The 27,450-nt window shown below is 35.5% G+C and overlaps 1 protein-coding gene across 1 annotated transcript in view; it reads left to right on the plus strand.

Moving 5' to 3' along the window:
* Nucleotides 1-1,969: 1,969 nt before the first annotated feature.
* Nucleotides 1,970-27,450, plus strand: part of LOC111087260 (vegetative cell wall protein gp1-like) — a 28,545-nt gene continuing 3,064 nt past the window's right edge. The window contains exons 1-4 of the mRNA XM_022393304.1: nucleotides 1,970-2,262; nucleotides 3,907-4,082; nucleotides 9,514-9,628; nucleotides 27,225-27,421. Of these exons, the coding sequence (XP_022249012.1) occupies nucleotides 4,037-4,082; nucleotides 9,514-9,628; nucleotides 27,225-27,421 (358 nt within the window). The 5' untranslated portion in view covers nucleotides 1,970-2,262; nucleotides 3,907-4,036. The remainder of the gene's footprint in view (nucleotides 2,263-3,906; nucleotides 4,083-9,513; nucleotides 9,629-27,224; nucleotides 27,422-27,450) is intronic.

Raw genomic sequence — 27,450 nt, forward strand, 5'->3', positions numbered from 1 at the left:
TCAACCAAACTTTCCCGTTCAATGTTTTTCGATCCTAGTATCAGGCTGACTCTTTGTGGCCGTTGCTTCTTTATCCAGTGCTGATTTCGTGCTCTGTTGTCCCATTCACATAAAAAACATGGAAACTATGTATAACCAGCTTGTTAATCCAACAAATTAAGTCTTCACAAAGTAGCCAACCATGTTCTTTGTATTTGACCTTATTAACAAGAATTTTGAGATTTTTGTATGTTTCCTTTAAGTAAACCAAATGAGCAATAGGAACAGATGCACAAATGTTACCATTGTAAAGGAGAACACCTTTTAGACTTCTTGTGGAGGAATCAATGAACAATCACCACTCACTTGGTTCATAGACTGCAGCTTTTAGCATTGGTATTAATTCAGCAATATTGTTGCAATAAACCAGTGAACCTTCTTGTGAAAAGTATAGTATAAACTCTTTCTCATGATTTCTGGACCAGTAAAATGATGTCCCTAGAGAAAGTAAGTTCTTAGCCCAAAGTCTGGACCCCAAAATCTCTGAAGAATCGTTTGGAAGGATCAAATCTCTCACCAAATTATTAAGTTCACCTTGTGTGGAAAGTTGTGATTCACCAAATGTTTCAGGTTGAAAACAATCCCTATCATCATTTCTATTGACACCAGATTCAGAACCAGATGAAACTGTATCAAGAGTCTCCAGTGGAGTAGGTACATGTACATCAGGTCCATGAGCAACAGGTCTTATAGCAGATTGAAGGTTTGGATAAGAAATTTCCTTGTTATTTTGAGTGTTGTAGCCTGGTACGTTACATGAGCAAAAATAGTAGTCATCTCTGTGGTTTCTAGGCTCATGCCATGCCATTGGAATTCCAAAAGGCAAAGACGTTTGTTTTCTTACCATTAGTCCATTGTCTCAACTCCTCGACACAAATGGTGCAAACTTTGTATGGAGCCCATGATTTGTTTTGGTCCCCAAGTTTTATTCCAAAATATGTGTAATATGCTTTTTTTGGCAAATTCTGTAATGTTTTGCCTTTGTGTCTTTACAACAAATTTACCACAAATATAACAGAATATGTTCGGGTCATTTACACAACCTCTTATTGCCATAGCAATGGATAAATAATATTGAAAAGAAAAATTTCAAAGTGCACGTGCAAATAAATAATATACAGAAATGACACATCATGCAGCCTGTTAACTGTATACTAGCGGTGTGTTTCTTGTGTGTTCTAGAACAATAGTTAAGACTCTTATGTTGCCAGTGGTTGTCAACATTTTAAACATAAAAAATTGTGATCTGATTTCAATGAAAATGATTCTCTTATGTTAAAGTAAATACGACTTTTTGTGAACAATCTGTACATGGATCTGTATGGATATCATTTTCGGATTCAGCATACAGGAATTACTGTAGGACATTTAAACATTTCAAGACAATAAAACCATCACAGGCCTATGTAATGTTTTATGGTAATGTTGAAAATTATTTGAATGTTTGTTATCTTCATTCCCTAGTTTGAAGTTAAAGTTTATTATCTTAGTTATCATCTAAATTTGATAGTTTTTCTGTCTGCTTTTCATGTACTAAAATTAAGGCTAGATTAAGCCTACTGGGTCCCCAAGGACTAATTTATTTCAGTGGCCCATTAATAAAATTGTATCTATTTAAAAAAAAATATTCAAGGTTGGTGGAATCTCAGGGCTGCAGCTTTGTCAACCTTGCATTAATCTGGCACAGAGTAAAATGTGTACTTTTGTTTTCTTTTTTAAACTTGTGTATATGTTTAATTATTGCAATATTTTTTATGTAAAAACCTTTTCTGCTTATAAGCTATATGTTTAAGTGTGAACTTACAACTTTTGTTAGTTGAATCATTCATAAAATACTTTTCGATTTTTTTTAATTGCTAAATAATCTTAAAACTATGCCAACCTATATTTTATTTAATGTTATTTTTGAGTCATTTTAACACTCACTGTTTAAATATACCTTTACCTTTTACAAAATGTATCTTTAGGGCATTCTAATTGCTAGTTCAATGATTTAACTTGCATCAGAAGAATTCCTGACAAGAAGACATTTAAAGCTACATTGTCGTTTTGTGGAAAGCTTCATCTTATATTTTCTGGCATATGATTAACTGTTCTTGGAGATAAATGAAATAGTTAGATCATTTGAGTTTCTTCACAGGATTTATCCAATACTGAAGTGGTACCTCAGCGTCCAAGTACACCAAGAACACCAAAAGGAGGTGGTGATGTGGGAAAGGAGATGTGAGTTGTTATACTAAAGTCCAAAGTTTTTCTGTTTGTTATGTCACTTCTGCTGCTTACCTGAAGTACCTGAATAACATCTTGGCTCTTTGATAAATATAAGCTATTTCTATTATATGCTCAAAGTGATTGTATGAAACTGAAATATGTACTAAGATATTTCAATGATACTCACTATTGTAAGTTACCTTTATTACATGTCTTACTGGATTAAAAAGTAAGACATTTGTATTCAAGTTTCAAATAGTTATTATACCTGGTTTTATGTTACATTTGTTTCATGTTTACAGACTAAAATATTTTATGTTTCTCATCACTATTGCAAATAGTATGTTGTATGTAGAAATGTGAAATTAACTATTTTTACAGATTAAGATATTTAAATAGTTCTAATGGCTATACACAAATTTACATTACCCTTATTATTATGTTCTAGGTAGACATAAAATGAACTAGTTGTAAACTAAGATTATAGCAGTCCTCATGGAAAACAGAATAATACTAAATAATTTTATGACATGGTCTAGGTGGACTTGTGAATAGAATTAAGGTACAAACCAAGATATTGGAATTATCCATGTATATATATATATATATATATATAATTCTAAGCAACCTTTATTGCCACAGTTTAAAATAATAATTTTTTGTACTGGTTAACTATGAGAATCAGCCTGTGAAATTTATACAACTACACATGGAATTGAAGCTTCCAGTTTTAGGTTTATATGTAGTGTATTAAGTCTAAGAAATTATATATATATGTATATCAAGTATATTGCCTGTTGTATTTGTTTTAACACAGTAATATAGAAGTCAGTAAGTTTTGATAAAAGGAATTAATTTTTTTAGTATTAGAAATTAAGTCATGGTATTTGGAATATCTTTAAAGGTGTGCACCAGTTTACTTCATTAGGTTGTATAAATACTAGTGATTTTGTTAAGTTACATATGGTTTTTATAACTCAGGTTAATCAGATTTGTTGGAGGTTCTTAATAAGTCATAAGTACTGATGATCTTACAAGATCTCCCAATGTAGGTCTGTGAAACGTAGCTTACTTAGAAAAATACAAGACCATCTAATTATTTTTTAAAATAGTAATTTTTTTTAATGATGAAAGATTGTACATTATTTAACTGAAACAAATGATTTATAACATTAATTACATCTGTATATTGTTTGAGCCATTCTTCAAAAAAGTTTTACTAAACTTATTATGTATACTATTTCCATAAATGAGCTTCTTTGCTTTATTTGATGAACTGTACTTGAAAATAAAAAAAATTGCCATGAACTGTGATATCATGTTTCATGAAAGTGATGATATTCTTCAGTCACATATACGTGATTAGTTTTTTAATGCTTTTCATGTTTAAGATACAAATATTCTAATGCCTTACACTTCTAATAGTATTATTCAGACATTATTTATATAGCCTGAATTTGGCAATTATTACGAGTATAAATTATTTATTTTGAATTTAGAATTTTTAATATTTTCCTATAAGTATATGAAATTAGTTATAACTGTCAGATAGCATTTATAGCAAACTAATAATATATTCAATGTTATAGTATGGCATTGGTTGCACACACATACACTTATGTATATTATACATTGCTGTTCATGTATATTGTGTAGAAGGCATACTCCAGAACAAACTCCATCTAAAAACAGTCATCCCAGAGGTGGTTCACGCACTCTTCGATTTCAGGGAGTAGAAGAGGTGAAAAATGAAAAGCAGCATCAGTCCCCAAAGTCTAGACAAGATATGCATATGCCTGAAAAATCACTGCCAACTCCATCTAGTGTCCCAGGTATAATAAAAGGGTGCTAGCAGAATTTTGTGTTTAAAGCTAAGTGAAATATTCTAAGGCAATCTGACTTTATTAATTAAATTATATCTGTGTTGTGTACTAATTATCAGCAAAACTATATAGTAATAGCTTAGTGGAATAATTTAAAGAAATATCATTGTATTGATTATAAATATAAATTTTTACAGTCAAAGGAAAATGAAATATTGTAAAGTGATTTCATTGTTTAAAAACATTCAATATAGTTAAGGAAATGGAACGTTTATGATATATATGGTCAGTCTACAGTTACACAACAAGTGATGTTAAAAACTGTTGTGCAGTCAGTTGTCTTCTGGAATATCAAAAGTATGTATAGAAACCTGCCCTAACAATAAGAAAATGTGCAAGTTGGTTTTAAAAGAAATATTGCAGGATTTCTTAATGAAGTACTTCCCAGAATCAGTTACTCAAAGTTCTGGTTGTCCTTATCACTTCACTTTTGGTGAACCAAGTTTTCCCCTATCGTATCAATTGTTTCAATGGAAACTAGTCCCATTGTGACCATGGAATTACTTTCATCATCCTTAACATACTTTTTTTGCAGTGATGTTTAAAATGTGTATGTTAGTTTAACAGAACATTGTATGCTTTGTAACAGTGGTTTCTGATATAATATAAGAAGGTTAGTGCACAGAAAAGGAAATATGCAAAACAAATAAATTAATAAAACAAGGGGAAATAATTAATTAAATAGTATGAGAGAAATAAGAAGGGACTACATGAGAAATTAAATAGAAATTTCATAATAAACCTAAAGACTAGAACCTACTACAAAGTCCATAAAAATAAGGATTTGAATAAAGGTTAAAAATTCAAAGTGAGAAAAATAATGATCTAATGATATAACAATTGTTTGTACTTTGTATTCCAAAATACACTTACCTCATCTCACATTTTAGCTTTATCCTGACGAAAGGTTTTCTTTTTTGCCCGTCTAAGCAATGGTATGAATTCTTCCTTGCTTGCTTCAGTCTTTATCCCACTATATCGCCCCTAGTAATTTTAATCTTGTGACTCTCCCCACCTACGTCAGTGTGCCCTTTAAACTCGATTCTTATACAAGCTCCTCGTTATTCTTTTTCTCAATGGCAAAAATTACGATCATGGTCTTGCATATTTACTGTGGGTTTCTATTCAGCACTATTACTACATATTCTTTTTAATTATTTGAGAACTTTTTTTTGGGGCTTGAGGTTATTGTTTATTTTCTTGATTTTATGAAAAACAAATTTGAAGACGTTTTTTTCGAATATGAATACCTACATTTACGTCTCAGACACAGAGTTGCCTGATGCCCATCTTCAACTAATGATTCTAATGTTACCAGGGCGTTGAGGGTGGGGCACCTTCTGCGGAAGACATACAGTTCTTTATGCACAGAGGGGTAGAGACTTACATGCGGTCTGATGTTTTTCTCTTGTTGGCTTTGAGGTTGAGTTTGTGGGAGATCAAGAGTGGACTCAAATTTCGGAGGATCTTAGTCATTTATTGATTTCCACTTTGGTCAGGTTATAGGCCTCTGATCTCTCCTTGGTATCTTGGTTGGTTTGTTGCTGGGATCTTTTGGAAAAAGATGCCTTACTGGAGGGAGTTTGCCACCCTGCATTGGTTCTTAGGGATCTAAGAGAAGCTCCTTTCCTCAGACAGTCTGTTTTTGAAGGAATTTTAGACTCCATGGAATCTTGAGTAGATGTGGCCCATGTACATTCTTCACTTTCTATATTGGCTTCTCAACTGTCCCAAAGTTCTTCTACAGGAAGGATTACCGCATCTCCCATTCATGTTTCCAGACCTCCTGCTTCAGTGCCATGAATGTCAATTTCAAACTTATCAGCAGGGATCCTACTCCAGGGAGGAGCACAGATTTTGGCTTTGGCGACTGCCTTATGGGGTCAGACCCTGTGGTGTCTTGTCTCAGAGAGTTCATGTTTGTATGGGTGACTGTCACCACAGATCAGTGTGCCATTCAACTTCTCAGGAGAGGATTGGGCTTTCAGTCCACATCTCCTTTTTCTCTGTCTCTTATACCAGTTATACCAGTCTTACATCCAACTGTCGAGTACAAGCCATCCAGGATCTTCTGCACAAAGAGGCCAGAGAGCTTGTCACCTCCTTTCTCAAAGCTTTTTATTCTCGGCTGTTTGTAGCACTGAAAAAGACAGGTGATTTGTGACCAGCCATTGCCCATTCTAGTCTCAGTCGCTGCCTTCAACCTCCTCGGTTTACAATGGAGTCATTTCTTTCTCTTCAGTGGCTCTTTTCACCCGGGTTATTGGTGACAAAATTTGACATTGCAGATGTCTAACTTCATATCCCTGTTGCTGAGTCTTCAAGGCATTTTGTGCAAAACAGCCAGGTCTTTCAGTTTTGTGCTGTGCCATTTAGCCTAGCCTCTGCTTTATATGTTTTGTGCCAGATAGTCAGAGCTTTTTTGCATCATCTTCACACCCTCAGCATTCACACTCACCATTACATGAATAATTGGCTTTTTCTCACCCATTCCTGCTATTTGACAGAACTGCACACTCGATTCTGTTATCAGAGGCTGTGAGAGCTGGTTGTTTTATCGAAAAGTAGAAGTCTATTATTACTCTCACACAGTACCTCATACATTTAGGTTTTTTTTTCAATTTCAAACTCAGCTGGGACCAACCTTCTCCTCTGCTCCTTCAGGCCGTGGAACAGGTGGTTTTTCAAAGACAGTTGTCTCCTTCTCCACCAGCATGCACAGTTCAATCTTTTTTGAAGATGTGGGTATCCTTGGAATCACTCTTTCTATTAGGTTGGGCCACATAAGTGTTCTCAATGGTTGTTACTGGACTAGTGGAACATTTGCACAGATGTGCTGGATTGTCCAGTGAGACTGTCAGATTCCAATGTGCTGGATCTCAGCTGGTGGTTGAGCAGGGACAACTCAACTGTAGGTGTCCTTTTACCACCTCCATGGCTAGAGATACATCTATTCACAATATGGAGACAATATAGAATATTAGGAACCTTAGACTGTAGAGAAAGCTTCTCTCCACATCAGTCTTTTATAACTTTTATTAGTTCAATAAGCTATGTCTAGGGTCTCGATTTGTTGTGAGGGAAGGTAGTAATGCTTCAATCTGACAATTCCACAATAGTCTCATCCTTTTTAAAGCAAGGGGCACTCACTCCAGATCTCTTTGTTTATGAACAGTGGATCTTCTCCTTTGGGCTTACAAAAAAAAAAATTGTTCTCCTTGCTTTTCATGTTCCAAGGGTACTGAACCTAATGGCTCACCAGTTATCTCATCACAACAGAGATCTTCCTATGAAATGGATGCTTCTTCCTCAAGTTTTTCGTTGAATATGTGCTTATCTTGTGACTCCACAGATTGAGGCTTCCACCACACATTGTAATGCTTAGCTCCTGTCCTTATGGTCTCCAGAACCTCACCCTCTGGCTTTGGGAGTAGAAGCTCTCAGCCAGAATTGGTTGGGTTTTCATCTTTATGTGTTGCCTCTGATTTGTCTGCTCTCCATGATTCTGGCACTGATTTGCTCCATGTCCTGTCGAATTATTCTGGTGGCACGATATTGGCTGGGTCAGCCTTGGTTTCCACTCCTCCAGTAGCTTCAGGAATGTCACCTTTTCCCCCATCCTTCCTGGCCATCTCTCTTATATCAGCCTTGGTTGGACTTTTTGCATCCAGCAGTCAGCATTATTCGACTTCACCCTGGCTTTTATGTGACAAATCTCCAATAGCTCCCAGATATTAGTTGGAGAGCCGGTCATAATTCTGATTCAGAGATGACTCTTCACTATGTGGTTTTGTGAGCATGACCCTTGTTTTTGGTCATTCTCTTACTTTCCATGATCATGGAAGAGGGACCTTAACTCATCATAATTCCACATGTGGAGTGTTACATTTGTGAGCCATTGGTTGCACTTTGTTTTTTCCACATATCCCTCATAATTCTGGGGGCAGGAGGTTTTAACTTGCCTCCCAGGTTGAGGATTTAGGATTTTGGTTTGTAATTCCAGGCTGGAGGATCTCTGTTTCTTCGGGTTGAGTGAGGCATGAATTGGCTCAGTTTCTTGCATTCTGTGCTTCTTTAGGTTGGGGGGAAGACTTGTCCAGATGGGTATTGCTTGCTTTCCTTTCATACTTCAGGTTGCTTGCATGCAACATTCTGTAACTTTCAGGTTGGGTGCCTGTGCCCATAATTCTGAGTTTGGTTTGTTGCATTTTTGTGCTTCTTCACTTAGATGTTGCTTGCCTTTTCTTCATAATTCTGGTGGCTTGACTTGCAACATTCTGTAACTTTCAGGTTGATTGAAGTGTGAATTGGCTCCATAATTCTGAGTTCGGTTTGTTGCATTCTGAGCTACTTCAGGTTGGGGGTAAGACTTGTCCTGTTGAATGTTGCTTACCTTCCCTTTGTAATTCTGGTGGTTCTCAAGCATCATTCTTTAACTTTCAGATCGAGTGCCTGGGCCCAGAATTTTGAGTTTGAGTTTGTTGCATTTTGGGTTACAGTGAGTTTTTGTCCACTTAGGTGTTGCTTGCCTTCTCTTTGTAATTCCGGTGGCTCAACATGCAAAATCCTGTAACTTTCAGGATGGGTTCCCTTCATATCATATTTCTATTATTTAGATTGGATGGTTGTTTGATTATAAGTAATGTTTCACTTAGTACATATGGAATGGCAACCTCTGTAGTGAAGTTATTGTGTTCTGTCTGTTGATATTCTGTGCAAGTCATTGTATAGAAGGCCCTTTTTGGAGTGGGGTGAAAGATTAGCTAAGACTAGATTTTGGAGTTTCTGTGGAATGGGTTAGCATAAGAAAAAAAAGAGAGAAATGATTCATCACCAGCCATCAAAACAAAAGAAAAATGCCACCAATGTTATTTTCAGGTTTAATATTTATTTTCTGTGAGAGTAGCCATTTTGTTTCTCACAGCAGCACTGATGTAATATTCACCATTGAATTCAAAGCTATTTAATTATGAAGAAAAAGACTGGCTAGATTATTGACTTTTTAAGATTTCAGATGGGTTGGATACATTTAGAGTATCTTCTAGAATTTCTATACTTTTAACGAATGAAATATTCTGTTGTAAGAGAAAGTGTCCATATTTCAAAAAACAGATAAGAACCAGTGGTTCTTTGTCATTCACTGTCCTTAATCGTTTTAATTAAACAATATCTCTGATGTAAGAAAAAAAACATTATATTCTATCACTCTTATGACATCAATGTTTTTACTCATGTCTTCTGTCACTGACCAGTGTTATATTCTTATTCAGTAAAAAAACTATTTTGGTTCCATTTACGTGCTTATATGCAAACGATAAAGAGTTATGTCTGTTATTTTATTAATTTTTTAATCACAATTCATAAAATGATTGTTTTATAGAACCAATTACTAATGAGTATGAAAATCCACCACAACCTGAACAGAAGTTAATGAAATCACCATCAAGACCACCATCTTCTCAATCTGTCCCATTTTCAAACAATTATGGACTAAAGTAAGTACCATCTGTACTTTATTGTTTACTTCAACAACAATTTTAAAAACTGTCTTACCTTGTATGTGTCATAATCTCCTGAATAAGTTACTCTCATATATTTGAAGTTTCTTATGATGTGAGCTGTGACTTAAATATTAAAGCATACTCAATATCAGGGAATGAAACAGATCATCATACCAGTAGCAATTTATTAGAAGTGTGCATATTTTAGATATTTAAAAAACTCAAACTTTTTATATTATGAGTGCTAATTTTTTATCAATAATTTTTAAGGCCAAGCAGTACTGTCCTTTCTTTTCCTAGTAATATTAAGAGCTGATAAAGTCTCTGTTGTACAGTAGCTATCAAAATTAACATAGTAGAATAAGAACTATGAAACAGTATTTCTGTTTTATAGTAATATTAAAAACTAGGAAATTACATTTCTGTTGCATAGTAGCATGTAATCAAAAACACCTTAGATCTGAAAAAAAGGTGCAACCAGAAAATGATAAAGCATGCAACTTAAAGGAATGAAACCAAAATTGGTGGCCAAACTGGTATCTGCGCTTACAGCATTGATAAGAATTTCACAGCAAATATTCATTCATTAGTTAGGTAGGCCATGTTTTTTGTTCAACTTGGGACATGATGGTGGGTAAAACAAAATATGCAGCCTAGCTAATTAATTATTATCAATGCTGTAACTGTAACTACCAGTTTGGCCACCAATTTTGATTTCATTCCTTTAAGTACTTTTGGTTGTACGTTTTTTCACACTTAAGGTGTTTTTGATTAGATATCATGACCTTTTGTCAATACACACCAACAAACCACAGCAGGTAAGAAACTGATACTCAATAGTAACCAACATTAGCTTTTGGACCGCAACCCTATTATTTGGAACATACCTTTACTTTACAGAACCAGCCAGGTTCTTTAAAATATATGGTGGTAGTTTTTTCTCTCTAAAACAATGTTTCCTTTATAGTAACGGCATGAAATGTAGATTAACAGTTTCTTGTCATCACCCTTATGCAATCAGTACAGCTGTATCAAGTATCATTATTTATGCTAATTACTTAAGCTAATGTCACGTGATGTTAAACGCTCTTTAATTAGGAGAATTCCAATAAGGTACAGTACCTCTTCTCACATATATAGCTATTCTTGTTCAGTACTTCCCTCTATATGAAAAACTTTTTTTGCATGCTACAATCCCTGCACTCCATTGTACCCCATGATCATTATGCAACAACCCTCCACAAAATAGGAGTGAGACACACCTTATTAATGCACGTGACTTCCACTATTTGATTCTACCTAACTAACACTTCTCGTTAGGCAGTGCTTTAGTGCAAATGTTTTTTGATTGTTTTCTCTTCAAGCATTTTTATTTCTTTAATATTTCATACCAAGTGGAAATATTTTTATTATAGTTTATTTCTGTAGTTTTATGTGATAACTTACCTCTGTTGTTCCTTTTTTTTACTCCAATTCTTCATCATTACATGATAAATTCTGAAGTTCATATTACCATTACGGAGGTTCTACTACCCACTTCCAGCACAATTACACAGGCTTCAAGTCGAGGGATCTCGAATGAGGATATTTTGGCATTCATTCATAGGGAGAGTGATTGTTATATGAGTTGACCTCTTCTCTCGATATCGCTAGCCTTCCTCCTGAATCTGCTGAACCTCTGTGAATTGTGACAGCCTTTTTCCTCCACTTAACTATACCATTCTTTCTCTTTCATGTGGAATCTGCTAGGTAAAGACAGAGTGGACGCTCCTCCTACCATGGATCAGAGGTTATATTTCTCATACTGATTGGTTTGGGACTATTTGACCTGCACATATGGCCCATTGCATGCTAACCACTCTACATCTTGGAGCAAATCCATTTTAGCTTTCTCCCACATTACTGTCTGTATATGTTTCTTCGACAGGATTGAGATTATGGTGTTCGGTTTCCAATCCAACCAATTGTCTCTCCATTTTTGTTGTGCTCCTCCCTTTTTTTCCACCAGTGTATGCAACACCTCTTTCCACACTGGGTGTAGAGTCTAACTGGTACAGAAGTGGTGCAGTCTCCCATGTATGATCCTCTACTACAGAGATTACAATTCTGGGGTGTTCTTCGGATGCCTTTGGAGGATGCTTATTTCTATCCCTCGCATTGGTCCCTCCACCTGTTTAATGTGGGATTCTAGCTATACATGTGAGAGGAGGTAATGTACCGTATTAGAAGTTATATGTTTAATTAATACATCAGCTAGTATGTACTTATAATTTAACTATATATATATATATATGTTACATTTGTATATGTATACACATTTTTATTGTTACCTGTGATAAAATGTTTTTATGGCCGAGAAAATTGTTACATGTAATAAAATATGAATGCATTTTAATCATGTAGTTTTGTTTTCATATTGATTTATGACATTATATACCTCTAGAAGTTGGTGATACAGGACAGATAGGGTCCATTAATATATTAGATGATTTTTAGTTCTGATCGGCTTAGTTAGCTTACTTTTGACCAGAAGTTATTAATAATTAGTTGTAAGCTAGCAGTAAAAGCTAGTGAACAGTGTCATTATTGGTCAGTTGAAGTCTTTTGAACTACCTTAACTAAGAAACTCTCTCTCCTTTTTCCAGTGGTACACAAATGCAATCAATAACATTAACTGTCATATCTGGATAAGTATGTCCTGCTGAAGGGCAAAATTGTAGCATTTAATTATAGAAAACATACTTATAGTAGTTTTCTACACATTAAAAATACTTTAGAGTTGAAATTTATTCAATATAAAACTTTTATTTACTTAATATTATATATTATAATTTTGATCTGGGTTTGAATACAGTGCACTCCAAGAAAATCATTACAATACTCTAACCCCATAGGGGTAAAGTCATAATAGTTTTCAACAAAATAGTGATAATTTTACCTTTTAACTTAAATACAAGGGTAGTGTTATTAATTTTTAGCCAATCATTGTTTCTCAATCTTGGTTGTCATAGTGTGATGTAACTGCCTATATCTCAGCTTCAAAAAGGTCATGAGCTACTGATCTAAGCATTTAATGAAAGCTATTTTTCTATTTTCTTTGACTACTTAAGCTAGTATGGCTTCCAGTTCAACAGAGATACACATATATATTTGAACAAAATTATAAAAGCTTAGCTTGGGGATATGTTGCTAGACAAAAAAATGTTTGTGAACAACTTCTGCCAGAATTACAGTTCTAATTTTTTAGAAAGTTTGTCAAACTTACATTTTTGTTTTATTCTTCATTTGAATTATAATGTTAAAATATATAATAGGAAAAGACACGTTTTTCCTGGAACAAAATGTAATATAGGCTTATTAATAAATAATTTTACACTTGACTGTATCGGGTTTTTCTTGCTGATAAGGCCACTGTGTTAGTATGCCTTGTTTACTTTATACCTTATCAGCCTGAGTAACTGCATCAATGGGCAAAGAAAGCCACTGAAATGAAAGATAAAATATATAAATGAATGTAAAACGAGTTTAAAACTTGTTACATATATTAAATGAAACCTTTTGATTGACAACTTTTAAAACAAGTTGGTGTGCTCATAATTTTGGTATGGTAAAAAAGTTATTTTTATTTTACATCAGTTATTGTAAACATATTGAAACTCTGTGTAGTATTTTTCAAATCAAAACAAGGAAAAAATCTACAGTTTTGAAAACTGAAAATTATATTAAAGTTTTTAAGAATGTACAAATACATCAAAACCTGTAATTGAAATCTAGAACAAAGGTAAGCATCTTTAATTTTTTTCTTGAAAAACAATAAAATCTTTTCAAATTTTCAAAGCTACAAGTTCATACAAATATTCGTATGAAATATGATATTCTATTTCCAAAAGTTACATAATTTGTAGAAAGTTTCACATTATTTCAACCATTAGTGTTTGTTATTTTACAATGCAATAAAATAAACCATACAATAGGTGAATCAAATCAATGTATTCAGGCACAGTAAAAATAATATTACTAAGCTAAAAATGCAAAATAATCTTTATATTAAAAAGCAGATAATACAGAAGAAAAATAATTAAAATGTGGTATTTTCTACTATGCAGGTTTCCTGCAGAATAGTTAGTTAGGGTCTGGTAACTGGAGGCTTGAAGAACAAATTATGAGTGTGTGTCTTTACATCTCAGATTTTATCATGAAGAAAGAGTCAAAACACAAGAGGTTCACCATAGTTATTATTAATAAGTCAAGACAATTACTACTTCAAGACAAAACAAGGGCAAGTGTGTCTATAATGAGTTTGTTTAACTGGTGAGGCCCCTCAGTGGCACAGCGGTATGTCTGCGGAGTTATAATGCTAGAAACCGGGTTTTGATACCAGTGATGGGCAGCGCACAGATAGCCCATTGTGTAGCTTTGTGCTTAACTTCAAACAACAACATTGACTGGTGAGAGAGAGAAAAAGGTCAAAACTTTGTGAGTTCTCTCTTTTCAGTCCATTATGTGCACCCAATTAAATTAATATACAGCACTAAGTTAAAATAAATAAATAAAAAAATTAATTAAAGATACAATAGTTAAGTTATGATCCAACAAGCTAGTAAGGAAAAGGTTTAAAATTGTTCCTTAATTAAAGCTAAGGTTTCCAAGTTTTAAAGTTCTATCTAAAAAGTCCAGGAAAATTTGCCTAGAAGGAGAGAACCTTTCTTTTAATACTAAAAATACAATAATATCACACAAAGCCAGGTTGAATATGTCCATTATAAATGAAGTATGAAGATCGGGGAGACCCCAGGCCATTAACTGATTTGCTGACAGAACAAGACAGCCTTTTATTTTGGCACATCATGAGCTATCTTTCCCACAACAAAATGCATTTAATTGTCAGTTAGTGAACTGAGTCTTGAGCAGAGCTAGAATCAGGAAAAGAGAGGTGTATTTACTTGAGTGACTGTCTGTTTCCAAATTGATCTGAGAGAAAATACAGAAATTTCAAAAATTTACATAATAACTAAATGAGCAGAAACACATGGTACCATTGTGAGCATAAAAATAAATATATATTTTAAACAATTTTATCCATACTGTTAATGGAACTGACGTTCAAGAAAGAATATATCTGATTTATAAAACACAATTAAAACTAGATGTTTGCATCATTTGCTATCACTGATTCCTTGTCCTTGAGAAAGTTGCAGTATTTTAATTCTTTTAACTCTGTTAATTTAGCTACTTTTAATTCTTTTGATTTATTGTACAGTGTATCTCCTATATTTAAAATCACCAACATTGTTTAAGGAGCTCAGTAGTTTTTCAGGATTAATTGTTATCTTTTTTATTTAATCAACTACTGATTACATAAACAGTATTTTGTTTGGAAGTATTTATAACAAATGGACATTTGTTATTTTATTTAGTAATATTTGTGATTAATCAAAATTATTTATTTTGGTTAGTCCTATTAAGGCCCAATCACTACTGAGGTTTTTTATGTAATATTTTAAAAACTGGGTCAATAATTGCCTTTCAACCAACCAGGCTTCTGCATTTTGTTACTGCTTTATTGTTGATATTTCATATCTTTTAAAACAGTAAGACTATCTTAGAAAGAATATTTTTTTTAAAACACCACCCTAAATTGTTTTATTTTAACCAATTTTGTAACAGTTTTTTTTATCTTTAGGTCTATTTTCAGTTTTCATCAATGTATATTATTTTGGCATCCTTTCCTTTTTTGTTATTCAGGATTTATCTTTGAGCTCAATATTTTTGAGTTAATTAATGTTTACTTTTAATTAAATAGTATTCATGATTGATCATGATATTTTAGTTCAGAAGTACTTTGGATTAATAAACATTGATTTGTTTATTAATATTCAGGATTCATCAAAATATTTTGAAATGAGGTGTGGAGGTTAGAAGTCATACCTCCAAGAATTACTCATGTAGTCTGCCTTTAGCATGTGCAGAGTTCTCATGGCTGTTTTGCCAGACCTTTTCATCTTCTTCCTACTTTTAGGTCATTTCCTATGTTTTTAGAAATCAGCTAAAGGTTACTAGTCTTTTAGTATGGTCGACTTCCCTACTCATTTTGTTTCTTAAGTTTTTGACCTTTGATTTTTTTTTCCATGTGTTCTTCTATTTTGTCTAATCTTCACTCTTTTATCCTGCAGATTGTTTTGTCTCATTCTGAGAATTTCTTCTTCAGAATAATTATTAACTATCAACTACTCTCATTATGATTCTTGTAGTCATAATCAAAAGTTTACCATACAATCTTCTGTGGCTGCAGCTCTCACTGATCTATTTTCTCTTATCACATGGCTCTGTGTTCCTTTGATACCATCGCCTATCATTATGTGCTACAAGGTACTAGTCACCTTTCCAACTTTTCAGTTGATTTTGAAAGAGCTTCTTCCATGCATTTTTTGTACTTGCAGGATCTAACCCAAGCTAATAGGGTTTTAGCATTTCGATTTACTTCTGGTAGTCATTCCTTTCGAGACAACCAGCAAATAATATTTGTCCTCCTTCCTTTTCTACTTGTCAATCAGTGTCAGCAGCTTCTACTTGCTTATTTTGCCTCTATCACCAAAAGTAACAGTAAGCAAAATGGGTTTTCTTGACATATTCAATAACACTCTTGTGTTCTAGACTAATCCTCCACATTGGCTCATTTGTGGGACCCTTTGCTTTGGAATCATTCATTGTGGTCTTAGTAGCTTTTCCTTTTCTTCTGCTGTAGCTGCTTACAAATTCTGGGTCAATAAGTCCCAAATATATTTCAGAAAGAAGTGGTTGAAATCGTTTGTCATGCTTCTTCAGGTTATTACTTCCATCTCTTTTGGTTTTAAAGATATTAGGAGTTGGGATCTGTCATAAACCTGTCTCACCTTTTTTTTATCACAGAGATGCCTAGTTTTAAAATGGGAAGCATATAGTTGTTATGAAAATTTCTTCATTGTGGCCATTGGACAATGATAGTGGATGTGTAGGATGCTAATCTCTGTATCACTATTAATCCATCATCCTGTTATTTAAGCTTTTTGCCACTGGTAAACATCTACATCCTCGAACACCCCCTTTTTTCATTGCAATGTTGATGCCTTTGGCTTCACAGCTAGATGTTATTCAGTTTTTTGTGTGAAAAGTCAAATTCTCGTCCTGGGTGGTTTGATTGATAACCCATTCTTGCAAGACACTCTTCTTTGGCATTCTATCAGGCTTATTGGGCTACCTTCTGGAATTGATGTATTAAACATTATATCTTGTTTTTCAGGTATAGTGTCTCATGAATAGTAAAAGTATGGTGGAAGAATTTTATGGTTAAAAGCTAAATGAAACATTCTAAAGCAGTCTGATTTTACTTATTTAATTTGAACTCTGATGATAGCTGAGAAAATTTTTTCAAGACATTTGACTATACTGATTATAAATTAAACAGTGTTGTGCAGGGCTCCAAATTAGTGGAGATCCTGGAGCAATGGCTCCCAAAAATGCCAGCAAGCCTGTAAAAAGTGTCTGCTAGGTAGCCCGTGTTGCCCCTTAATACTAAAAGACCCATTAAAATTTTGACTCCACATAAATTGATCTAAGCATTTCTTAACCAAGCAGAATTTATGACAAACCATGAATGGACCTTCTTGAACTTATGAAAACTCATCATTTGTGGACAATCCACAAACGTCATCACTATGAATGCCTATTCAATGAATGTTTAGCTCAAAGACATGTGCTAGCTATGCTGATGTATACAGCATATATAGCTTACAATGCCTAACAAGCAGTGTGTACATGTGTGTGTGTGTGTGTGTGTGTGTAAAAAATACTTGATGTGTATATGTATTGTGTATACAGGTCAAGCAATGTGTGTTAAAGATTGTGTTCCAGGCAGTTCATAGTCTTTGCTAAGGCTGTCATGGTTAAGGTAACCCCCACTTGATTGCACTATCTCAAAGGACCATGCTAATGAGTGGCAAAGCTGCTCATCAATCCACTGAGATACCGCAATCTGAAGCTCCCTGGCTGCCATGTACCTTGTTTAAAGGCTAGGCGGTTCAGGACTTTGTGGTTTGATACATAAAAATGTTAGCATGCTCTTGAAAAAAACATTCTAAGTAGTAGTTGAAAGTGAAAGAGGAAATACTCTTGTGAAAATAAATGTTAGTGCCTTATGGATGATGTGCTAGAATACATTAGAAGTGCTTTATGCAGAGTAGGAGTTCCATGCATAAAACTTGGAGTCTAAATCTCAGGCCTGGTATGGCCTTGCGATAATCAGATTAGTATGTTTGCTAGTCGTTTTGTGTATAAAATTTAAAACTTGCATTACACAAGCAGTTATTAAAATCATAAATTGCACAATGGAAAAAAAATGTATGTAAAATGCAAAGATTAGGTCTATTATTTCCAGTAAGAGTATTGGTCTTTTGTTAACAAAACATTCTGATCCCTTTCAGGCATTTTCAGCCTTTTCTGATGCAATATATATATATTTGTTTACGTTTTAAGAGAAATTTTTTCATTAAAAAATTAAAAACTCCAAAATAATAAAATTTCCATAAATTTTGTGCTATGGCACGATTTGAGTTATGTTAAATGCTTGCCTGATAAATAGGGCTGCATATCCAGCTATGATTGGCCAGTCATGAGGTGATATTCTGAAAATTATTAATGGTCTATTAGCAAAAAATGTATTAATTACTATGGCAACAAATTTTCAGTTTGAGAGGAAACTTGTGCACGGAACAGTTATGGGTTGTTCATGCTAATAGTCCACTAATAGTTTTCAGATTCACATTCTCTTCTCGACATACCTGTGGCTTATGAATTTTCACTTTCTTTATTGGGAGAAACTAGTTCGTCTGATTACCTGGTACTTCCACCTTCACCAGAAATTGCTGTACATGCATAGAGATTTGCAGATCAGTTGAGGGAGGATGTTGCCGTACCTGGTCCTCATTTATTGGATCAGCATGCCTTAGCTTTCCATTGCTTGCAGAACCCTTATTTGGACTCTCAGATGTTAGAACTTCTACTTCCTATTTGGGGCTCTAGACAAGTTTTCCAGAATTTGTCTGTCACATACAACAGTTTTCCATTTTTTATCATCATTGCAATTATTGTCTGAGGCCTCTCTTAGATCCCCTGATCAAATTTCATTTATTTACTTCCACTTTGGTTAGGTTATAGGCTTATAGGGGAGGAGAGGATCCTGGTGGTTTAAGGGTGTCATTGATGGGTCCTTTATGTCAGTAGCACTTTAACACACCACTTTGACATTGAATTCCTGTAGACAAGTGACTTTGGGGTGGCTCCCCCAGGGTCAATCAGCTGGTCCTTTTTGGCTAGGGTCAACTAAGTACCAGTGTTGGACGTTCTCAATGGGTGTTGTGGACATAGTGCCCACAAAACCCTGGCATCTCTACAATGCTCTGCTTAAGCATCGTAGTGCATCCCTTTGTATGACTCCATGATGAGTGGGGTCAGTGGACACCGAAGTTTCAATATTTTGTATGGATAATGCACCCAGTGACCCAAATAACATAAAAACACGTCGCTTGACAGGTCAGATGTCAAAGCCAGAAGGAATTTTGGATTAAATTCACCACCAACATCTCTTGTGCCACCAGTTCAAAATGCATCTGGGACTAGATTTGGAAGGCCAATGGGAAGTATTCTTTCCATCTTGCTATCCAATGGCCAGGAAGTTGCTGATGTTCAGAGCATCACCAATACTCTTGGGGAGAGCTTGCTTATTTCTCTAGCACTTCTGTTTCTTCCCCACCTTCTTGGCCATCAAGTCTAGAGCAGAGCAATTACCTCTTTCCTTTCAGGCTGATTGTCTCTATGACTATAAATGCCATTTTACAAGCTTGCTCTTCATCAGTCTGGTAGTACATCAGTTGGACCAGATGATGTTCACTATGAGAAGTTGCACTATCTCACTCTTACCTTTCTTGCTCCTCTTCTGGTTGATTTTTTTCCAGATCTGGCAGGAAACTGTTTTTCCAGATGCTTGGTGTAGGGCTATTGTTCTTCCTCTCTCAAAGACCGGGAAGGATCCCAAGTTTCCTTCTAATTATTGCCAATTTGTTTTGACTAGCTGTATCTGTAAGATATTGAAGAGGATGGTTAATGGACATCTTGTTTGGTTCCTTGATGCAAACAACTTCCTCTTGCCCACCCAATATGGTTTTTGTCAACAGCACTTTACTATGGACCACCTGATTTGTCTTGATACCTCAATCAGGGAAGCCTTCCTCAAGCATTTTTGTTTCTGTCTTCTTTTATCTTGAGAAGGCTTATGACACTACATGGAGGTTTGGCATTTTGTGGGATCATCATTTATCTGGGTTGCATGGCCATTTACCCATTTTTATTAGACATTTTTTACTTGACAGGGTGATTCCTAGTCCATGTGGCTTCGACCCTATCCCTTTCTTCACCCAGGAACTTGGAATCCTTCAAGGTTGCATTTTGAGTGTCACCCTTTTCTTGTCAGTCATCGTACATGAGGTTTATTGAGTGGCAGCTTCAGAATTCCCTCACTTACTTGTTGAAGTGGACCACAGTAAATGGTTTTACCTTCTCTGCCTTTAGAATCATTTATATTCACTTTTGCCACCAACAGAGTTGTTGTTCCCATAGTTCCTGAGGGGAAGTTCATGGGGCTTATCTTTGACTGTAAGCATACTTTTATTTCTCACATCAGGCAGCTTTGTGACAAGTGTACAAGGGCACCGAACATCCTCCGTGTCTTTTCTTCCACCTCTTGGGGGAGTGGATCAGTGTTCTATGTTGAAGATCTATCGTACCCTCATACGTTCCCAGCTGAACTATGGGTCTCTGGTTTGTGATTCTGCCTGGCCCTCTGCCTTGAATATGTTAAACCATGATCACCATCTTGAGCTTCTGCTCTTCATGGGGGCTTTCTGCAGTTCACCAGTCCAGAATCTGTACACTGAGTCCTATGAACCTTCTCTTCACCTCTGACATTTACAACTTTCTTTACAATATGCTACCAAGCTTCGATCCTTACCACAGCATTCAACCTGAGGTTGTGTCTTCCTTCCTTGGTAGGCTGTGCTCTTTTGGAATAGATGGTCTGCCATTCCTCCTTTTGGCCTACTTATCCAGGCACAGCTGACTGAATTGAGTCTGTCATTTGATGACGTTGCTGAGTCTGATGATTGGCCCATCCTGCCCTAATTCATTACCATCCCCACCTGTGACCTTTCTTTGAGTCATCTGAGGAAGGTGGATATTCCTTATTGGAATTACTGTCTTCTCTTTGCTAAACATTTTTTGAACCTTTCTTCTGTTCTTGTTTTTATGGATGGTTTGAAGTCAGGTGACTATGTGGGCTCTACCGTGGTTTGTTGTAGCTCGGTCATTGCTCACAGGATCCCCTCTACAATTTCTGTGTTCACTGCTGAGTTATATGCCATTTCTCTTGCCCTGGATCACGTAGAAGCTAAGCAGTACCCTAACTGTACTATTTACATCAGCTCTTTTAGTCTCTGTTGGCTCTGGATTTGCTTAGTGTCAGTTCTTACCCTGTTCTCTTAGACTTTCAGAAATGACTGGCTCAGTTTTCTCTGTAATCCATTTATATCCAGTTTTCTAGAGACCTGGCCTCGTTGATATTCACAGCTGATACTGCAGCTTAGTCTGTCAGCTCTGGTGCTTTCACAGCCATGCCTGTTCCATTTATGGACTATGATCCTGTCATCAAAACATGGCTTTGCGGCAGTTGGCAGTTGACTTGGGGTGAGCAACTTTATAACAAGCTTTTCCAGATCAAACCTATTGTTGCCTTTAGGCTATCTAGTTTCTATACGGATGGATGGGAGGAAATTGTCATGTGTAGGCTACGTATTGGTCACAGTTTTTTACTCGTTTTTTTTTATGTGGGATTAATCCACCAATGTGTGTCCTTTGTGACACTCAGATCACAGTTGCCCACATTTTACTTTTGTGCCACTGTTATGAATATCAAAGGTGCATCATTTTAGTTATGTGTTTTCTAAGGGTTTCATTGGCGATGGTGATACTGTCCAGCTTGATAATGTTCTTAGTTTTTGCAGACCATTGGCCTTTTTATTTTTATTTGAGTTTTTTATCTGATTTTTGAACATTGTTTAGCTTTTAACTTGTTTCTTTTTACCTTTTTATAGTTTTATTTTTTGTTTTTCTTTTTATACCAGTTGTTTGGCACAGGTAGCCATGTTGTTTTGCACCATTAAACCCCAAACAAACAACCTTAGATACCACATGACTTATCCCCTGTCCCTTTGACAAGTTTTATTTGTCAGTTGGTTGAGATAGCTTACTCTGGTCTTTCATTGGAGGAGTGGAGACTTCTTTGGTTCTAATTTCATCAAGTTTGACATATAACGATGTCCCTGGCACCTCAGTTGTGTCACCCATTGGAAAACATTGTACTGGCTTGTATATGGATCACACCTAATGGGTTTTAGCAGTCTACTCCTTGAATGGGTTTTGGCTACCCCTTGTGGCTATTCTACATGCCCTGGCTCAATTGTGACAGAGGTGAGTAAGTTCTTTTCTTTTGTGCTCCTTTTCAGGGACCTTCTCATCATTCTCAATTAGATTCTACTTAGTGGGGAGTGTTGCCTGGTCAGGTATGGTTTTACAAACCCACACTAACTACCAGTAGATTAATAACTAAATTCCTGGTAGCAATGAGCTCTGTGGAGATGGGGTTTTCCATAAGACTACTTTGGCACTTTCCGGTGATGAAAAATTGGTCTATATCAAATATACAATACTGGACAACTCATGGTCTATCATGAGTAAAACATAAAGGGTCTTTGCCCATCCCTGCTAAACCCTGGATTGAACAAATCAGGGTTGGTTTGCTTTTCAAAATAGGGAATGTGGTACAGCTATTGCACTGTCTCCAGAGCATTATTCCTCAGGACTCTCCAACATGAGTCACCCATCCCCCTCTCTTCTAGTGGAGCAAGAGAGTTCTTACCACTCTCAGTTTCCAGTTACTGAAGTGGTGGACAGAGGTCTGTTCCTCCTGAGTGAAGTTTCTGCTCTTTATTCCACTCAAGGAGAAGAGAGCAAAGCTGGATACCCTCCCAGCCTTAACCCTGGATGGTTTTTTTCCCAGATCTCAGGTGGGGAGCAGATCCAGCCTACACAGGAGCCTCCTCGTAATTCTGGTTCAGAGTTGACACTTTGCTATCCAGTTGTGTGAGTGTGGCCCTTTTTGGTCATTCTGTTATTTTCTATGATCATGGAAGAGGGTCCTTGACTCCTTGTAATTCTGGTTTAGAGATGACACTTTGCTATCCGGTTGTGTGAGCATGGCCCTTCATTTTGGTCCTTCTGTTACTTTCCATGATCATGGAAGAGGGCCCTTGACACAAAGTGTCATGTCCATGAGCCATTGGTTGAACTTCGTTTGTTTCACATCCTTCTTAGAATTCCGGGAGCAGGAGGTGTTGCCTTGCCTCCCAGGTTGAGGAGTTAGGATTTCGGTTTGTAATTCCAGGCTGGAGGATCTCTGTTTCTTCGGGTTGAGTGAGGCATGAATTGGCTCAGTTTCTTGCATTCTGTGCTTCTTCAGGTTGGGGGGAAGACTTATCCAGTTGGTTATTGCTTGCTTTCCTTTCATACTTCTGATGTCTCGCATGCAACATTCTGTAACTGTCAGGTTGGGTGCCTGTGCCCATAATTTTGAGTTTGGTTTGTTGCATTTTTGTGCTTCTTCAGGTTGGAGTGAGGAGGGATTGTCCACTTAGATGTTGCTTGCCTTTTCTTCATAATTCTGGTGGCTTGACATGCAACATTCTGTAACTTTCAGGTTGGGTTCCCTTCATATCATATTCCTTTTATACAATTATATCATAATGTGGTCCCCATGCTCTAGCAAATACATCTTGGATCTAGCTTTGTGTCCATAGCCCTATAATTCCAACAAGGAGATATGGAACCTAGTCTGTGTGGTTGGGGCCTGGACAAATCTTGTGATAATGAAAAAAGGTTGACTCTAAAACCAGTTGGGCTTTACCACTCTTGTTTAGATTTCTCTTTATCTGCATAAAGAGCATACCTGTTTCTGAAGTAGTGCAGACCCCCACTAGCATGCTTTATTATATCTCAATTTTGCACACCTGGTTTTCTACACAGACACTTTCTGTGTGGATCTTGCCCATACCAGCCCTTCCTCCTGGTCTAGGTGGGATTCTAGCTGAAGTGGGTGCGAAGGTAAGTGTGTTTCAGAAGTTTACATTTTCCTATATGGAAAATGTATTTCTTATAATACTTACCTCCTTTCATGTTATCTTGCTTTCCTCCCCATGATAGCTGGTGTATGGGTCTGATAATGTTACCAGTATAAAAAAATGAGTTAGAAAAAATAATGAGAAGCTTTTATAGGGATCGTGTATAGAGGTCACATTGACGTAGGTGGAGAAAGTCATAACATTAAAATCTCTAGGCGTGATATAGTGAGATATAAAGACTGGAGTAAATCAGGTAGAATTCATTGCTTAGTCAGGCAAAGAAGAGAACCTTTCATCAGGATAAAGCTAAAGTTTGAGAGGAGGTAAGTATTAATGGAAATACATTTTTAGTATAGGAAAATGTAAACTTTTAACTTTGGGTGAATTTTGTGTGATTTGGATGTTTTTTATGCTGTCTTCTCTGTGACTTTGACTGAATATCTTTTGGCAACACTGGTCTGTCATGGGTAGACTCTTATATGTAAGTACAAAGTCCTTTAGCAACAACCAGTATTTTGATTAGGAAAGGATATTAAAGGGGAACAAAAGGATAGATTACACTGGCAGTGATGCACAGATTTTCTCTCTATTTATTTTGATTATAGAATGACACTACTGAAAAGGGGATCAAAAAGTTACTGTTATACCATGCTTTAAAGAGAGATTAAAGACTATATATGAAATAAAAAGATTACACTGGCAGTGATGCACAGATTTTCTCCCTTTATTTATTTTGATTATAGAAGGACACTACTTAAAAGGGGATCAAAAAGTTACTGTTATACCATGCTTTAGAGAGAGATTAAAGACCATATATGAAATAAAAATCATTTAAGTGGTCTGAAAAAATGAAATGGTTTGTCTTTTTTTAATGAAATATGAGTTCACAACAAAATAAATTGATATATGTTGATATCTTTAGTTCACTTTCAATTTACATAACATCCACTATTTCATTCAGTAATTTTTCTGATAACCTCCACTATAGAGTACAATGAGCTATAGGATTGGCCCTAAAAATGTTTTGGGGGCTCATATGGCTCTCTAAAAAACTGTTAATCATGAGCCCTGTTGTGTACTAATAATAAGTAAAGCTTTAAAGCAAAATAATTTAAAGAAATATCATTGCATTAATTGTAAATAGAAATATGTATGCTGATAGGCAAGTGAAATATTGTTAAGTAATTTCATTGTCTAAAAATATTCAGTGGAGTTAAAGAAATGCATTGTTACATAATGGTGATGTTAAAAATCGTTTTGAAATGTAGAGTTTAGTTATCATCAGGGATATCGAAAGTATGTGTATATATCTGCCCTAAAAACAACAAAATGTACAAGTTGGTCTCAAGTACTTACCAGGATCAGTTTCTCGAAGTTCAGATTATCCCTATTACTTCACTTTAGGTGAACTCTGTTTTCCCTTATTACATTAATTTTTTAAATAGTAATAAGTCCCTTTATGACCATAGAATTACCTTCTTCATCATCATTTTCGACCCCCTCCCTTTTTTCCTTTTTGCAATTATGTTCAGTGCCTATGGCTTCATATCTGGAAGCCAGATTTTCCAGTTGGGTGACTCAGTTGTTAGTCCATCCTTGCTGATGCTGTTTTTGTTGGACTACCTCCTACATTGAACATTATATCTTGTTTATCTTCTACTCCTCAACACAATGATTCTTTCTTTATGCATATTTTCATGATCATGGCTTCTCAGTGTATTCTGTTTATACAGCTGGTTACAGAGCTGCTTTATCTTTCACTTTTAGATGCTATGGAAGCCATTGATCTCTCTCTCTTTTTTTTACCCTATTTTTCCAGGCCTTTCATCTTCATGACCCTAAATTCCTACACATTGCATTACATAGGTTTTGGACTTAGTCTTGCATTTTTTAGCTTCTCCCACTTTTGAATTCTAAGTGACTTGTTTAGTCTATTTTCTCTCACTTTTATCTTTATTACCTGTGTCAGGTAGAAGACATTCTGATATCTATACCTTTGATACTTCATGTACTTCATTTTACTGGAAGGCCTTATACCCACATTTAGACTTCCTATCCACACAGGTAATCTCTGTTTCTCGCCTGTTGTGTTACCTGACCTTATTGATCCTGATACTCATTCAGGGGAATGTTTTTATGTTCTTCCAGGACTAATATTTGTTATCTAGCATGTCCTGGATATTTTGTGAGTCTTAGAAATGATTGTTAATACTTTAAGATGAATCATACTCAGGCTACATTTACAAATAGGCTTATGTAATTTATCTGTTTTGTTGATCACGATGTTCCCAAATACCTGAAAAGTAAATTTTGGGTTACATCTCACTATATTTACCATTTGGTATCCCTGTTGTACTCCTGCTATTCTGCAGGCCAACATTTGGACAAACCTGAATACATTCTTAAAATTATATTTATGTCACATTGCTGTCTCTTCAGGTTCAGGATTCCATTTACATCTGGTTGTTATTCTTCAAACCAGATGAAATATCTAGAAGGTGAGCTATTCTTTGTAACTCTTTTACTTTGGTGTATGCCTATGATGTGCATGATGATGTAAGTATCAATATACCATCAACACCCTATGTATTTACCAATTACAAGGGTGTTTGGAGTTGTAGATTCATTAAAAATGTCTTTCATTATAAAGAGGGGACTTAATATTTGAATGGATACATCCATTAGGAGCTCTTGTATGTTTCAGTTTGCAGTATGAGAGGATGATATCATCTAAAAGTGGAAAGAAGATGTTATCTGGTTTCTGATAATGCCTTTGCAGGTATATTTTCAATCTCCATGTGCACTTTCTTGTGAGGATTAGAGACATCAGAGATGATCATTCTCCATATTATGTCTCATAGCTCCAACCTGCATGTGGAACTCCTTCAATTTATTTTTTTATTTGGTCAGTAGTATTTGGAATTCATCCAATTTTTGGTTTATTATTTTTCAGGTTTAATAAACATTTGTTATTTTGTTTAGCAGTCGTAATGACTGAATAACATTAGTTATATGACTTGGTAGACTTCAAGACTAATGAACGTTGTTTGTTTAATACATGTAGTAATCAGGAATCATCAGTTGTGTATGTAGTTCACTAGTTTTCAGGATAATTTAACATTGTTATTATTACTACTCTTAATTTATCAGCATTGATTATTTTGTTCAGTAATAGTGAAGACTAATCAATATATTTCTGTTTGTCAGTAACACTGTAGGCAAACCAACAATGTTTATTTTGTTTAGCAATCGTGTCTCAGAATTGTTCTTTATTTTAGTTTGGAGTATTAATTTTAAACTAACAGAACATTTTCTACATTCTAATAAAGCTCTCAAGAGTACAGTTTAGCCTTCAGTTCTCGTCCCAAAATTCCAAGAACACCTGAACCTGGTGCGTCTAGACCTGATGCAACCCCATCTCCACAGCCACCACAATCTTGTGGGATGGCTCAAGCACCCATGTCACCCAAAGTGTCAGCAAGTAGTCCACCTTACTCACCTCATAATGCACGGAATAGACATTCAGGTTTGTTGTGAAGGAGAAATGAATTAGGA

The sequence above is a fragment of the Limulus polyphemus genome, unplaced genomic scaffold (assembly GCF_000517525.1).
Source record: "Limulus polyphemus unplaced genomic scaffold, Limulus_polyphemus-2.1.2 Scaffold1932, whole genome shotgun sequence".
Taxonomy (NCBI): domain Eukaryota; kingdom Metazoa; phylum Arthropoda; class Merostomata; order Xiphosura; family Limulidae; genus Limulus; species Limulus polyphemus.